We start from the raw sequence: 14,230 nt of genomic DNA, 5'->3' as shown, positions 1-14,230 counted from the left end.
ATAAAATGTGAATTATAATGTGGATTATATATATATATTAAGCTTTTTTAAAACTCAAACACACTACATTTGTACAATAGAATGTATTATTAATGAGAGAAACATCTTAATATTGACTTTCATATTTGCGTCATTTATGTGCAAAGTTGGCTGGATGTCCTTTGGGTGGTGGACCATTCATGATACACACGGGAAACTGTTGAGCGCGACAAACTCTGACATCAATAAGGGATTCATAGCTTTCACCTGGATTCACCTGGTCAGTCTATCTCATGGAAACAGCAGGTTTTCTTAATGTATTCCAGCACCTAACAACATTTTTAAAAATCCCCACAATCCCTCTCCCAAACAACCTCTTACATGCTTCTTCCAGCCAGATATGAGCTAGTGATCTAAGGATTTGTGTGTGTGTGTGTGTACCTCTATGTCGGGTCTGGCCAGCAGCAGTGAGAAGTTGATGCTGTCCTCTCTGGTCAAAATGGCCACCGCCTCTTCTCTGTTCTGGATATCAATACCATTTATCTAGTGGGAAATAGGAAGACATTATAGACTGTTCTGGATATCAATACCATGTATCTAGTGGGAAACAGGAAGACATTATAGACTGTTCTGGATATCAATAACATTTATCTAGTGGGAAACAGGAAGACATTATAGACGGTTCTGGATATCAATACCATTTATCTAGTGGGAAACAGGAAGACATTATAGACGGTTCTGGATATCAATACCATTTATCTAGTGGGAAACAGGAAGACATTATAGACTGTTCTGGATGTCAATACCATTTATCTAGTGGGAAACAGGAAGACATTATAGACTGTTCTGGATGTCAATACCATTTATCTAGTGGGAAACAGGAAGACATTATAGACTGTTCTGGATATCAATACCATTTATCTAGTGGGAAACAGGAAGACATTATAGACTGTTCTGGATATCAATACCATTTATCTAGTGGGAAACAGGAAGACATTATAGACTGTTCTGGATGTCAATACCATTTATCTAGTGGGAAACAGGAAGACATTATAGACTGTTCTGGATATCAATACCATTTATCTAGTGGGAAACAGGAAGACATTATAGACTGTTCTGGATGTCAATACCATTTATCTAGTTGGAAACAGGAAGACATTATAGACTGTTCTGGATGTCAATACCATTTATCTAGAGGGAAACAGGAAGACATTATAGACTGTTCTGGATATCAATACCATTTATCTAGTGGGAAACAGGAAGACATTATAGACTGTTCTGGATGTCAATACCATGTATCTAGTGGGAAACAGGAAGACATTATAGACTGTTCTGGATGTCAATACCATTTATCTAGTGGGAAACAGGAAGACATTATAGACTGTTCTGGATGTCAATACCGTTTATCTACTGGGGTACCAGTACTGATTCGATGATAACACGGCTATATACCTGGAGTACCACTACTGAGTCAATGATAACATGGCTATATACCTGGGGTACCAGTACTGAGTCAATGATAACACGGCTATATACCTGGGGTACCAGTACTGAGTCAATGATAACACGGCTATATACCTGGGGTACCAGTACTGAATCAATGATAACATGGCTATATACCTGGAGTACCAGTACTGAGTCAATGATAACACGGCTATATACCTGGAGTACCAGTACTGAGTCAATGTGCAGGGGTACAAGGTAATAACATGGCTATATACCTGGGTACCAGTACTGAGTGAATGATAACACGGCTATATACCTGGGGTACTAGTACTGAGTCAATGATAACATGGCTATATACCTGGAGTACCAGTACTGAGTCAATGTGCAGGGGTACAAGGTAATAACATGGCTATATACCTGGGGTACCAGTACTGAGTCAATGTGCAGGGGTATGAGGTAATAACATGGCTATATACCTAGGCTACCAGTACTGAGTCAATGTGCAGGGGTACGAGGTAATAACATGGCTATATACCTGGGGTACCAGTACTGAATCCATGTGCAGGGGTACGAGGTAATTGAGGTAGATATGTACATATGCACTATATACAAAAGTATGTGGACACCCCTTGAAATGAGTGGATTTTGCTATTTCAGCCACATCTGTTGCTGACATTTGTATAAAATCCAGGACACAGATATGCCCTCTCCATAGACAAACATTGGCAGTAGAATGGCCTTACTGAAGAGCTCAGTGACATTCAATGTGGCACTGTCACAGGATGCCACCTTTCCAACAAGTCAGTTCATCCAATTTCTGCCCTGCTAGAGCTGCCCCGATCAACAGTAAGTGCTGTTATTGGTGGGGCGTCCCGGGTGGCGCAGTGGTTAGGGCACTGCATCACAGTGCTAGCTGTGTCACCAGAGACTCTGGGTTTGAGCCCAGGCGCTGTCGCAGCCGGCCGCGACCAGGAGGCCCATGGAGCGGCGCACAATTGGCCCAGCGCCGTCCGGGTTAGGGAGGGTCCGACACATTGGTGCGGCTGGCTTCCGGGTTGGATGTGCATTGTGTTAAGAAGCAGTGCGGCTTGGTTGGGTTGTGTTTCGGAGGACGCATGGCTCTCGACCTTCACCTCTCCCGAGTCCGTACGGGAGTTGCAGCGATGAGACAAGACTCTAACTACCAATTGGAAACCACGGAATTGGGGAGAAAAAAGGGGTAAAAATACGTATATACTGTGTGTATATACATATAAATGTATATAAATATACAAAATGTGCTGTAGGCTGTCACATCGCTGTTGGTAATCAAGCCTAACACTGTAGTGTCGTCTGCAAACTTGATGATTGAGTTGGAGGCGTGCATGGCCACTCAGTCATGGGTGAACAGTCATGGGTGAACAGGGAGTACAGGAGAGGGCTGAGAATGCACCCTTGTGGGGCCCCAGTGTTGAGGATAAGCGGGGTGGAGATGTTGTTTCCTACCCTCACCACCTGGGGGCGGCCCATCAGAAAGTCCAGGAACCTGTTGCACAGGGCGGGGTCGAGACCCAGGGTCTCGAGCTTAATGACAAGTTTGGAGGGTACTATGGTGTTAAATGCTGAGCTGTAGTTGATGAACAGCATTCTTACATAGGTATTCCTCTTGTCCAGATGGGTTAGGGCAGTGTGCAGTGTTGTTGCGATTGCGTCGTCTGTGGACCTGGGTGTCAAGGGTGTCAAGTAAGGGTAGAGGTGATATGGTCCTTGACTAGTCTCTCAAAACTTCATGATGACGGAAGTGAGCGCTATGGGGCAATAGTCGTTTAGCTCAGTTGCCTTGACTTTCTTGGGAACAGGAGCAATGGTGGCCCTCTTGAAGCATGTGGGAACAGAAGACTGGGTATGTCCGTAAACACACCATCCAGCTGGTCTGCGCATGCTCTGAGGACGCAGCTGGGGATGCCGTCTGGGCCGGTAGCCTTGCGAGTGTTAACACATTTAAATATTTTACTCACGTTGGCTGAGGTGAAGGAGAACCCGCAGGTTTTGGTAACGGGCAGTCAGTGGCACTGTATTGTCCTCAAAGCGAGCGAAGAAGTTTTTTAGTTTGTCTGGGAGCAAGACGTCGGTGTCCGCGACGGGGCTGGTTTTCTTTTTGCAGTCCGTGCCGTGATTGACTGTAGACCACTGCCACATACCTCTCATGTCTGAGCCATTGAATTGCGATTCTACTTTGTCTCTATACTGATGCTTAGCTTGTTTAATTGCCTTGCGGAGGGAATATATAGACTGTTTGTATTCAGTCATGTCTCCAGTCGCCTTTTCGTGATTAAAAGCAGTGGTTCGCACTTTCAGTTTTGTGCGAACGCTGCCATCAATCCACGGTTTTTGGAAGGTTTTAATAGTCACCGTGGGTACATCATCACCGATGCACTTGCTAATAAACTCGCTCAACGAATCAGCGTATTCATCAATGTTGTTGTCTGAGGCTATCCAGAAATATCCCAGTCCACGTGATCGAAGTAATCTTCGAGCGTGGAATCAGATTGGTCGGACCAGCGTTGAACAGACCTGAGCACGGGCGTTTCCTGTTTTAGTTTCTGTCTAAAGGCTGGGAGCAACAAAATGGAGTCATGGTCATATTTCCCGAGAGGAGGGCGAGGGAGGGCTTTGTATGCGTCACAGAACTTTGAGCAGCAGTGTTCCAGAATGCTGCCAGCCCGGGTCGCGCATTCAATATGCTGATAAGATTTAGGGAGCCTTGTTTTCAGATTAGCCTTGTTAAAATCCCTAGCTACAATAAATGCAACCTCAGGATATGTGGTTTCCTGTTTACATAGAGTCCAATGAAGTTCTTTCAGGGCCGTCAAGGTGTCTGCTTGGGGGGGGGGGGTATACACGGCTGTGATTATAATCGAAGAGAATTCTCTTGGTAGATAATGCGGTCGACATTTGATTGTGAGGAATTCTAGGTCAGGTGAACAAAAGGACTTGAGTGCCTGTATGCTGTTATAATCGCACCACGACTCGTTAATCATAAGGCATACACCCCGCCCTTCTTCTTACCAGAAAGATGCTTGTTTCTGTTCGGCGCGATGCGTGAAGAAACCAGCTGGCTGTCCCGACTCCGATAGCGTGTCTCGAGTGAGCCATGTTTCCGTGAAACAAAGAACGTTACAGTCTCTGATGTCTCTCTGGAAGGCTACCCTTGCAAGGATTTCGTCTACCTTGTCGAGAGACTGGACATTGGCGAGTAGTATGCTCGAGAGCGGGTAGAGTACCGGGTGGTTTGGAACAAGAAACCAACATCAGTAACCATGGTGATATGGAGCAGTGATTGGCCATTATTTTCAACACCCTGACAGGCAGCTCACAGAGACTTTTATCGTGTTGAGTAAAAGTTGCGTCATCCTTCGTTCCTTCTCCTCTATTTTTAGGCAGAGCTGTCAGCCTGTCACTGGGGCTCTCTCTCTCACCACCCAGTAACAGTACAGAAAGTGGCTAAAGCTCTACTAGAGATTGGAAGTGAAGTGAATTGGCCTACTTTGTCGGGTGGGTGGCGTGTGTGTGTGTTGGCCTACCTGCAGAATTCTGTCTCCCTCACGGATACGTCCGTTCTTTGCTGCTATACTGTTGGGATTGACCTGAAGAGAAGAGATGAGTTATGGGCCAATATAGTACACTAGTGTCAAGGATTAGTACCAGATCTTGTTTTTTCTATATTTGAATTGGTCTTGGTCTCAACATGGTCTTTGTCTCAACATGGTCTTGGTCGTGGTCTCAACATGGTCTTAACATGGTCTTGGTCTCAACATGGTCTTGGTCTCAACATGGTCTTGGTCTCATCATGGTCTTGGTCTCAACATGGTATTGGTCTTAACATGGTCTTGGTCTCATCATGGTCTCAACATGGTCTTGGTCTCAACATGGTCTTGGTCTCAACATGGTCTTAACATGGTCTGGTCTCAACATGGTCTGGTCTAAACATGGTATTGGTCTCATCAGGGTCTTAACATGGTCTTGGTCTCAACATGGTCTTGGTCTCATCATGGTCTTGGTCTCAACATGGTCTTGGTCTCAAAATGGTCTTAACATGGTCTGGTCTCAACATGGTCTGGTCTAAACATGGTATTGGTCTCATCAGGGTCTTAACATGGTCTTTGTCTCAACATGGTCTTGGTCCCAACATGGTCTTGGTTTCAACATGGTCTTCATACACTGGGTCTCTAAAGATCTCTAATCTCTGGTTAATACATATGGTGCTGGCCTTTTTTCTCACCTCTCCTACATATATTCCCAGGTCCTCCTCATCATCTGTACAGTAACACACTGTCAACCCCAGCTTGTCCTGTTGACTGGACTTATACAGCTCCACCTCCTATAGAGAAGGAGGGAGAGAGAGACAGGAAGAGAGAGGAAGAGAAGTGAGAAAGAGATAGAGAGAAGAGAAGATTAGAGAGATGAAGGAAAAGATGGAAAAGGAGAGGGAGACAATAGGAGAGAGAGTAAGAAAGAGAAGGAGGGAGGGAGAGAGAGAGAGAGAAGGAAGGAGAGAGAGAAGGAGAGAGAGAGTAAGAGAAGAGAAGAGGGAGAGAGAGCGTATGAGAGGGAATAAGGGAGAGAGAGAGAGAGCAAGAGAGAGAATAAGGGAGAGAGGGAGAGAGTAAGATAGTAAGAGAGAGAGAGGGAGAGAGAGAGAGAGAGAGAGAGAGAGAGAGAGCAAGAGAGAGAATAAGGGAGAGAGGGAGAGAGTAAGAGAGTAAGAGAGAGAGAGGGAGAGAGAGAGAGAGAGAGAGAGAGAGAGAGAGAGAGAGAGAGAGCAAGAGAGAGAATAAGGGAGAGAGGGAGAGAGTAAGAGAGTAAGAGAGAGAGCAAGAGAGAGAATAAGGGAGAGAGGGAGAGAGTAAGAGAGTAAGAGAGAGAGAGGGAGAGAGAGAGTAATAGAGAGTAAGAGAGAGGAGGGAGAGAAGGAGAGAGAGAGAGAGTAAGAGAGAGTAAGAGAGTAAGAGAGAGAGAGGGAGAGAGAGAGAGAGCAATAGAGAGAAGGGAGGAAGAGGGAGGGAGAGAGCAAAAAAAAACATTTGTTTGCGATTCTCACAAATGACTGCAAGTGTCATACTGTGCTGTACAGTATACACCCTAGAGTACAAAGACCAATGTTGCTGAAAAACTGAAATTCGGCCAACATTCATCTTAATAAGCATTCTTCACAAACTGCCGTAGTTTTCTAGCTCTGGGTGCAACGAGCCTACTGAATCTAAAATATCAGAGTCATTTCCATTTCATTGGATTTCAGCCCATTTGGATCAATTCCATTTCATTTGCATTTATGCCCTAACAAATCTTAGATACTGTATCTGCCGGTTCCATTACAAATTCTATTGCGCTTCTCTTGGTGTTTCCATCTAATTTGTAAGTGAGAGACAGATGGAGGAGGCAGCCAGCCTCTTGATACATTACACCTATTCAGTGTACAATCTTTGTATTTCATTTGTTGTTGTTGACTAAATCAAGTGGCAGAGCAGAGATTTAATCAATGAAGGCTGTGAGTTCACACAGTCTTATTGGAAGGAGTAGGACCTTGTATTATAGTATGCTGCCCTATGGGTATTTCACAACCGGCCTTGGATTGGGAGTCCCATAGGGCGGAGCAAAATTGGCCCAGTTATCCGGGTTAGGGTTTGGCCCGGGGGTAGGCCGTCATTGTAAAATAAGAATTAGTTCTTAACCGACTTGCCTAGTTAAATAAAGAATAATGAACTAAATTAAAATAGTACTTTAGAATGCGGTACATTTTAAAGGGATACTTCAAGAGTTTTGGCAATGAAGTCCTTTATCTACTTCCTTAAAGAGTCAGATGAACTTGTGGACACCATTTTTATGTCTCTGCATGCGGTCTGAAGGAAGATGCTAAGTAGCGTTAGCGCAATTGATTATTAGCGTTAACGCAATGCCTTGATGTCTCATGGGAACAGCTAGCATGGTAGACCATGATCGTGAGAAGCTAGAGCACGATCGTGAGAAGCTAGAGCATGATGATGAGAAGCTAGAGCGTGATCGTGAGAAGCTAGAGCGTGATCGTGAGAAGCTAGAGCTTGATCGCGAGAAGCTAGAGCGTGATCGTGAGAAGCTAGAGCATGATCGTGAGAAGCTAGACCATTATCGTGAGAAGCTAGAGCACGATCGTGAGAAGCTAGAGCATGATCGTGAGAAGCTAGAGCGTGATCGTGAGAAGCTAGAGCATGATCGTGAGAAGCTAGAGCTTGATCGCGAGAAGCTAGAGTGTGATCGTGAGAAGCTAGATCATTATCGTGATAAGCTAGAGCATGATCGTGAGAAGCTAGAGCATTATCATGATAAGCTAGAGCATTATCGTGAGAAGCTAGAGCATGATCGTGAGAAGCTAGAGCATTATCGTGAGAAGCTAGAGCATGATCGTGAGAAGCTAGAGCATGATCGTGAGACGCTAGAGCATGATCGTGAGAAGCTAGAGCATGATCGTGAGAAGCTAGAGCATGATCGTGAGAAGCTAGAGCATGATCGTGAGACGCTAGAGCATGATCGTGAGAAGCTAGAGCATGATCGTGAGAAGCTAGAGCACGATCGTGAGAAGCTAGAGCGTGATCGTGAGAAGCTAGAGCTTGATCGCGAGAAGCTAGAGTGTGATCGTGAGAAGCTAGAGCATTATCGTGAGAAGCTAGAGCATGATCGTGAGAAGCTAGAGCATGATCGTGAGAAGCTAGCGCATTATCGTGATAAGCTAGAGCATGATCGTGAGAAGCTAGAGCATTATCGTGAGAAGCTAGAGCATTATCGTGAGAAGCTAGAGCATTATCGTGTAAAGTATGAAAAATATTTGTAATATAAACAGGATCTGGAGCGTGCAAAAATCAAGTTGCAACAAGAGCGGATAGAGTTTGTTTAGAGAAGGAATGTTCTCAGGGGAGAGTTTGGTTAGAGAAGGAATGTTCTCAGGGGAGAGTTTGGTTAGAGAAGGAATGTTCTCAGGGGAGAGTTTGGTTAGAGAAGGAATGTTCTCAGGGGAGAGTTTGGTTAGAGAAGGAATGTTCTCAGGAGAGAGTTTGGTTAGAGAAGGAATGTTCTCAGGGGAGAGTTTGGTTAGAGAAGGAATGTTCTCAGGGGAGAGTTTGGTTAGAGAAGGAATGTTCTCAGGGGAGAGTTTGGTTAGAGAAGGAATGTTCTCAGGGGAGAGTTTGGTTAGAGAAGGAATGTTCTCAGGGGAGAGTTTGCTCTGGGAAGGTGACCCAGATTTACCTAGGGGTCGCTCCTCTTTCGGTCGATATTTTTGGAAACGTACGGTTGTTGCCAAAATTTTATGAGAAGGACCCGGAGACGAGCTTGATGCTGACGCGTTCTCTCGTGTACCCTGTTCCTGAATGTCTACATGAATGTCTGAATGTCTAAATCGCTCCTGTCTGTTCCTGTCTGGTTTCGTTTTCTACTTTCCTCTTTAAAAGTTACTTCCCACTTCAACTATGACAGACAAAATGATATTTATTTTTTCTCCAGAAAATCACATTGTAGGATTTTTTAAATTAATTTATTTGCAAATTATGGTGGAAAATAAGTATTTTCTCATTTTGTCTGTCACAGGTGAAGTGTACCTATGATGAAAATTACAGTGGGAGAACTTGCACAATTGGTGGCTGACTAAATACTTTTTTGCCCCACTGTATATGAACGGTAGAGTTGTACATATTTAAATCTAAACAGTAGAGTTTCATTTAGGTTTACCTAAACTGTAAATTTGTATATAGTTAAATCTAAATCTAAACAGTAGCGTTATATATAGTTATATGAACAGTAGAGTTGTATATATTTAAATCTAAACGGTAGAGATGTATATAGGCTAATCTAAAAGATAGAATTTGATATAGCTACAGTATATCTCATACCTCGTACTCCAGTTCCTCTTGTCTGTCCACTTCGTGGTGAGCTATGTCAAAGTAGTCGTTGGGGTCGTTGTACTCGTGATCGTAGGTACAGCTGTGGAGAGACAGAGTGAAGTAATGGTGTCAAAGGGCTCTGAATACTACTATTGTTAGCACGGTAGGTTATACTCTAGTCAATGCACTGTATTCTCAGAGAAAAGATGCTGTAAGTTAGGGTTTGTTTAAACTGTTCAGACCGCGGTGTCCCTTCTGAGGGGAATTCCGTTGGGGTCTCAACTTGTTGAGGGTAAGAATAGTAAAATAAACAAAGGTGTCATTTAAAAAAATAATATTTGGTTGTGCATTAGTAGTTTCCTCTTTTGATGTCAGTCACTGAAAGGCACTCAATTTACATCAGCTAACAACTTATAGATTGGTTTAAGTTGGTTTAGCCAGCTAGCTAATCATGGTCAAATGACTGATTATCAAAATATCGGATGTGGGTATGGAGACCTGCGAGCCCATAACGGCCCCTCATGATAAGTTCAGATTTTGTTTTGTGACACCCATCCCCATCAATGTTGCCCATCCCTGTTCTAAGTTGACAGCTGGAGAAACAGAAATAATGGTGTAACCGGTCCCTAAATGCTACCAAGGCATATGTTCAGATAACTGGATGTACGTTTGATGTTCAAAAACGTATTAGATGGGATCGGAACCGAGCAAAATCTGGATCGCATCATGAGTAATCGTTTTTGGATTCAAGATGATTGATTACAGACAGACAGACAGACAGACAGACAGACAGTATTTCATTTGTCCTATGGTTGTACGGACATATTCTCAGACAAGACGATAAGGTTGCAGGCATATACTTCATTCAGTACATAAACCTGAGGTACTTACATCTCATTCAGTACATAAAGCTGAGATACTTACATCTCATTCAGTACATAAAGCTGAGATACTTACATCTCATTCAGTACATACACCTGAGGTACTTACATCTCATTCAGTACATAAAGCTGAGGTACTTACATCTCATTCAGTACATAAACCTGAGGTACTTACATCTCATTCAGTACATAAACCTGAGGTACTTACATCTCATTCAGTACATAAAGCTGAGGTACTTACATCTCATTCAGTACATAAACCTGAGGTACTTACATCTCATTCAGTACATAAAGCTGAGGTACTACAAATGTACTTACAACTCATTCAGTAGATAAGGGTCCATGAGGTGAGGCAGTGGAGGAGAGGGTGGTGGTTGCGTGGGTGAGGAGCCGCCATGGGGTTGGTGGTGGGTTGACCTCCCCATGGTCAGAATATTCTGGAAGCTAATGTCAGTCTGAGTGCAGTTATCCACACAGTCTGGGATGGACACCAGCCCCATTGTGCCTACATTACCCAGGGAACCCCCTGGCCCCAAGGTGCCACCATTACTCCGGTAGCCTCTACATCCCACCACCTGCAGCAGCAAAGGACCCTGGGAGTTGGAGTTTGGAGTATTTCTCTCCTGGGGCAGCTGGGGTGGTCTCCTTCCTTTGACCTGGAGAGACAGAGGGGGGGGGGGGGGGACAAAGAATCAAAACATGCCAGTCTGAGCATAAGGAACTTAATCGCTCCCAGTAAAAAAAAACTATTCACCAGTGAATTGAAACAGTGCACAGACACACCCCATGAATGTCTAGAACCAATGGTTCTCCTGCGGCTCACATGTTATTTTGCCGGGAACCATGAGCAGTGTCTGTGGTCCCTAAAGCCATGAGCAGTGTCTATAGTCTCTAAAGCCATGAGCAGTGTCTACGGACCCTAAAGCCATGAGCAGTGTCTGTGGTCCCTAAAGCCATGAGCAGTGTCTGTGGTCCCTAAAGCCATGAGCAGTGTCTGTGGTCCCTAAAGCCATGAGCAGTGTCTATAGTCCCTAAAGCCATGAGCAGTGTCTACGGACCCTAAAGCCATGAGCAGTGTCTGTGGTCCCTAAAGCCATGAGCAGTGTCTGTGGTCCCTAAAGCCATGAGCAGTGTCTGTGGTCCCTAAAGCCATGAGCAGTGTCTGTGGTCCCTAAAGCCATGAGCATGAGCAGTGTCTATAGTCCCTAAAGCCATGAGCAGTGTCTGTGGTCCCTAAAGCCATGAGCAGTGTCTGTGGTCCCTAAAGCCATGAGCAGTGTCTGTGGTCCCTAAAGCCATGAGCAGTGTCTATAGTCCCTAAAGCCATGAGCAGTGTCTATAGTCCCTAAAGCCATGAAACGTTTTCTGTCCCTAAAGTCATGAGCAGTGTCTGTGGTCCCTAAAGCCATGAGCAGTGTCTGTGGTCACTAAAGCCATGAGCAGTGTCTACGGACCCTAAAGCCATGAGCAGTGTCTGTGGTCCCTAAAGCCATGAGCAGTGTCTACGGACCCTAAAGCCATGAGCAGTGTCTGTGGTCCCTAAAGCCATGAGCAGTGTCTGTGGTCCCTAAGCCATGAGCAGTGTCTACGGACCCTAAAGCCATGAGCAGTGTCTGTGGTCCCTAAAGCCATGAGCAGTGTCTGTGGTCCCTAAAGCCATGAGCAGTGTCTGTGGTCCCTAAAGCCATGAGCAGTGTCTATAGTCCCTAAAGCCATTAGCAGTGTCTACGGACCCTAAAGCCATGAGCAGTGTCTGTGGTCCCTAAAGCCATGAGCAGTGTCTGTGGTCCCTAAGCCATGAGCAGTGTCTGTGGTCCCTAAAGCCATGAGCAGTGTCTGTGGTCCCTAAGCCATGAGCAGTGTCTGTGGTCCCTAAAGCCATGAGCAGTGTCTACGGACCCTAAAGCCATGAGCAGTGTCTGTGGTCCCTAAAGCCATGAGCAGTGTCTGTGGTCCCTAAAGCCATGAGCAGTGTCTACGGACCCTAAAGCAGGAACTTTAAATGGTACTAATTCAGAGTGTTAAACAGCACTGCAGCAGAAAGAGGACACCTACAGTGGGGCAAAAAAGTATTTAGTCAGCCACCAATTGTGCAAGTTCTCCCACTTAAAAAGATGAAAGAGGCCTGTAATTTTCATCATAGGTACACTTCAACTATGACAGACAAAATGAGAAAGAAAAATCCAGAAAATCACATTGTAGGATTTTTAACGAATTTATTTGCAAAATATGGTGGAAAATAAGTATTTGGTCAATAACAAAAGTTTCTCAATACTTTGTTATATACCCTTTGTTGGCAATGACAGAGGTCAAACGTTTTCTGTAAGTCTTCACAAGGTTTTCACACACTGTTGCTGGTATTTTGTCCCATTCCTCCATGCAGATCTCCTCTAGAGCAGTGATGTTTTGGGGCATTTGCTGGGCAACACGGACTTTCAATTCCCTCCAAAGATTTTCTATGGGGTTGAGATCTGGAGACTGGCTAGGCCACTCCAGGACCTTGAAATGCTTCTTACAAAGCCACTCCTTTGTTGTCCGGGCGGTGTGTTTGGGATCCTTGTCATGCTGAAAGACCCAGCCACGTTTCATCTTCAATGCCCTTGCTGATGGAAGGAGGTTTTCACTCAAAATCTCACGATACATGGCCCCATTCATTCTTTCCTTTACACGGATCAGTCGTCCTGGTCCCTTTGAAGAAAAACAGCCCCAAAGCATGATGTTTCCACCCCCATGCTTCACAGTAGGTATGGTGTTCTTTGGATGCAACTCAGCATTCTTTGTCCTCCAAACACAACGAGTTGAGTTTTTACCAGAAAGTTATATTTTGGTTTCATCTGACCATATGACCTTCTCCCAATCTTCTTCTGGATCATCCAAATGCTCTCTAGTAAACTTCAGACGGGCCTGGACATGTACTGGCTTAAGCAGGGGGACACGTCTGGCACTGCAGGATTTGAGTCCCTGGCGGCATAGTGTGTTACTGATGGTAGGCTTTGTTACTTTGATCCCAGCTCTCTGCAGGTCATTCACTAGGTCCACCTGTGTGGTTCTGGGATTTTTGCTCACTGTTCTTGTGATCATTTTCACCCCACGGGGTGAGACCTTGCGTGGAGCCCAAGATCGAGGGAGATTATCAGTGGTCTTGTATGTCTTCCATTTCCTAATAATTGCTCCCACAGTTGATTTCTTCAAACCAAGCTGCTTACCTATTGCAGATTCAGTCTTCCCAGCCTGGTGCAGGTCTACAATTTTGTTTCTGGTGTCCTTTGACAGCTCTTTGGTCTTGGCCATAGTGGAGTTTGGAGTGTGACTGTTTGAGGTTGTGGACAGGTGTCTTTTATACTGATAACAAGTTCAAACAGGTGCCATTAATACAGGTAACGAGTGGAGGACAGAGGAGCCTCTTAAAGAAGAAGTTACAGGTCTGTGAGAGCCAGAAATCTTGCTTGTTTGTAGGTGACCAAATACCTATTTTCCACCATCATTTGCAAGTACATTTATAAAAAATCCTACAATGTGATTTTCTGGATTTCTTTTCTCATTTTGTCTGTCATAGTTGAAGTGTATGATGAACATTACAGGCCTTTCTCATCTTTTTAAGTGGGAGAACTTTCACAATTGGTGGCTGACTAAATACTTTTTTGCCCCACTGTATGTGATGTGACCCAGTTCATCCACAAGATTGAGTTAGTTCTTTGAGCTTTAGCCTAGGCACGAACTCAGGGAGCTAACTCAAGTCTTGATAGAAGCATAGTTGTACAATGAAACATGATGAATTCATGCACGTCAACAACAACAACAACAAAAAACACGAATGGTAGCTTTTAGAATAGATAGAAAACTGGTGGGGATTTTGAAGATGATTAGTTAGAGTTGTGTTGAATTCCCACCTTGTTGCAATGTCCATCAAGAGGTCTCAGTGTCCCATTTATGTAGCCCTTCTGTTGGTAGAGAGAGAGAAGACATGTCATTGAGGGTTAGGGGATGTGTTTAAAGGGTTGGTATGTGTGAAGTACGGGAGGAGATGGGGGGGGG

The 14,230-nt window shown here is 44.6% G+C and overlaps 1 protein-coding gene across 2 annotated transcripts in view; it reads right to left on the bottom strand.

Annotated features, from left to right (window-relative positions):
* The window catches only part of LOC109878835 (PDZ domain-containing protein 4), a 56,810-nt gene that overhangs the window by 17,107 nt on the left and 25,473 nt on the right, over positions 1 to 14,230 (bottom strand). For both annotated transcript variants that reach the window (XR_004203756.1, XM_031794846.1), the window contains exons 2-7: positions 14,086 to 14,136; positions 10,514 to 10,851; positions 9,324 to 9,414; positions 5,687 to 5,785; positions 4,989 to 5,051; positions 421 to 522 (exon numbers count right to left, since the gene is read on the bottom strand). Coding sequence is in view for 1 of the 2 variants with exons in the window: in XM_031794846.1 (XP_031650706.1) it covers positions 421 to 522; positions 4,989 to 5,051; positions 5,687 to 5,785; positions 9,324 to 9,414; positions 10,514 to 10,851; positions 14,086 to 14,136 (744 nt within the window). In the remaining variant the exon portion in view is untranslated. The remainder of the gene's footprint in view (positions 1 to 420; positions 523 to 4,988; positions 5,052 to 5,686; positions 5,786 to 9,323; positions 9,415 to 10,513; positions 10,852 to 14,085; positions 14,137 to 14,230) is intronic.

The sequence above is a fragment of the Oncorhynchus kisutch genome, linkage group LG17, assembly GCF_002021735.2.
Source record: "Oncorhynchus kisutch isolate 150728-3 linkage group LG17, Okis_V2, whole genome shotgun sequence".
Classification (NCBI taxonomy): domain Eukaryota; kingdom Metazoa; phylum Chordata; class Actinopteri; order Salmoniformes; family Salmonidae; genus Oncorhynchus; species Oncorhynchus kisutch.
This window is presented reverse-complemented; position numbering and strand designations above follow the sequence as displayed.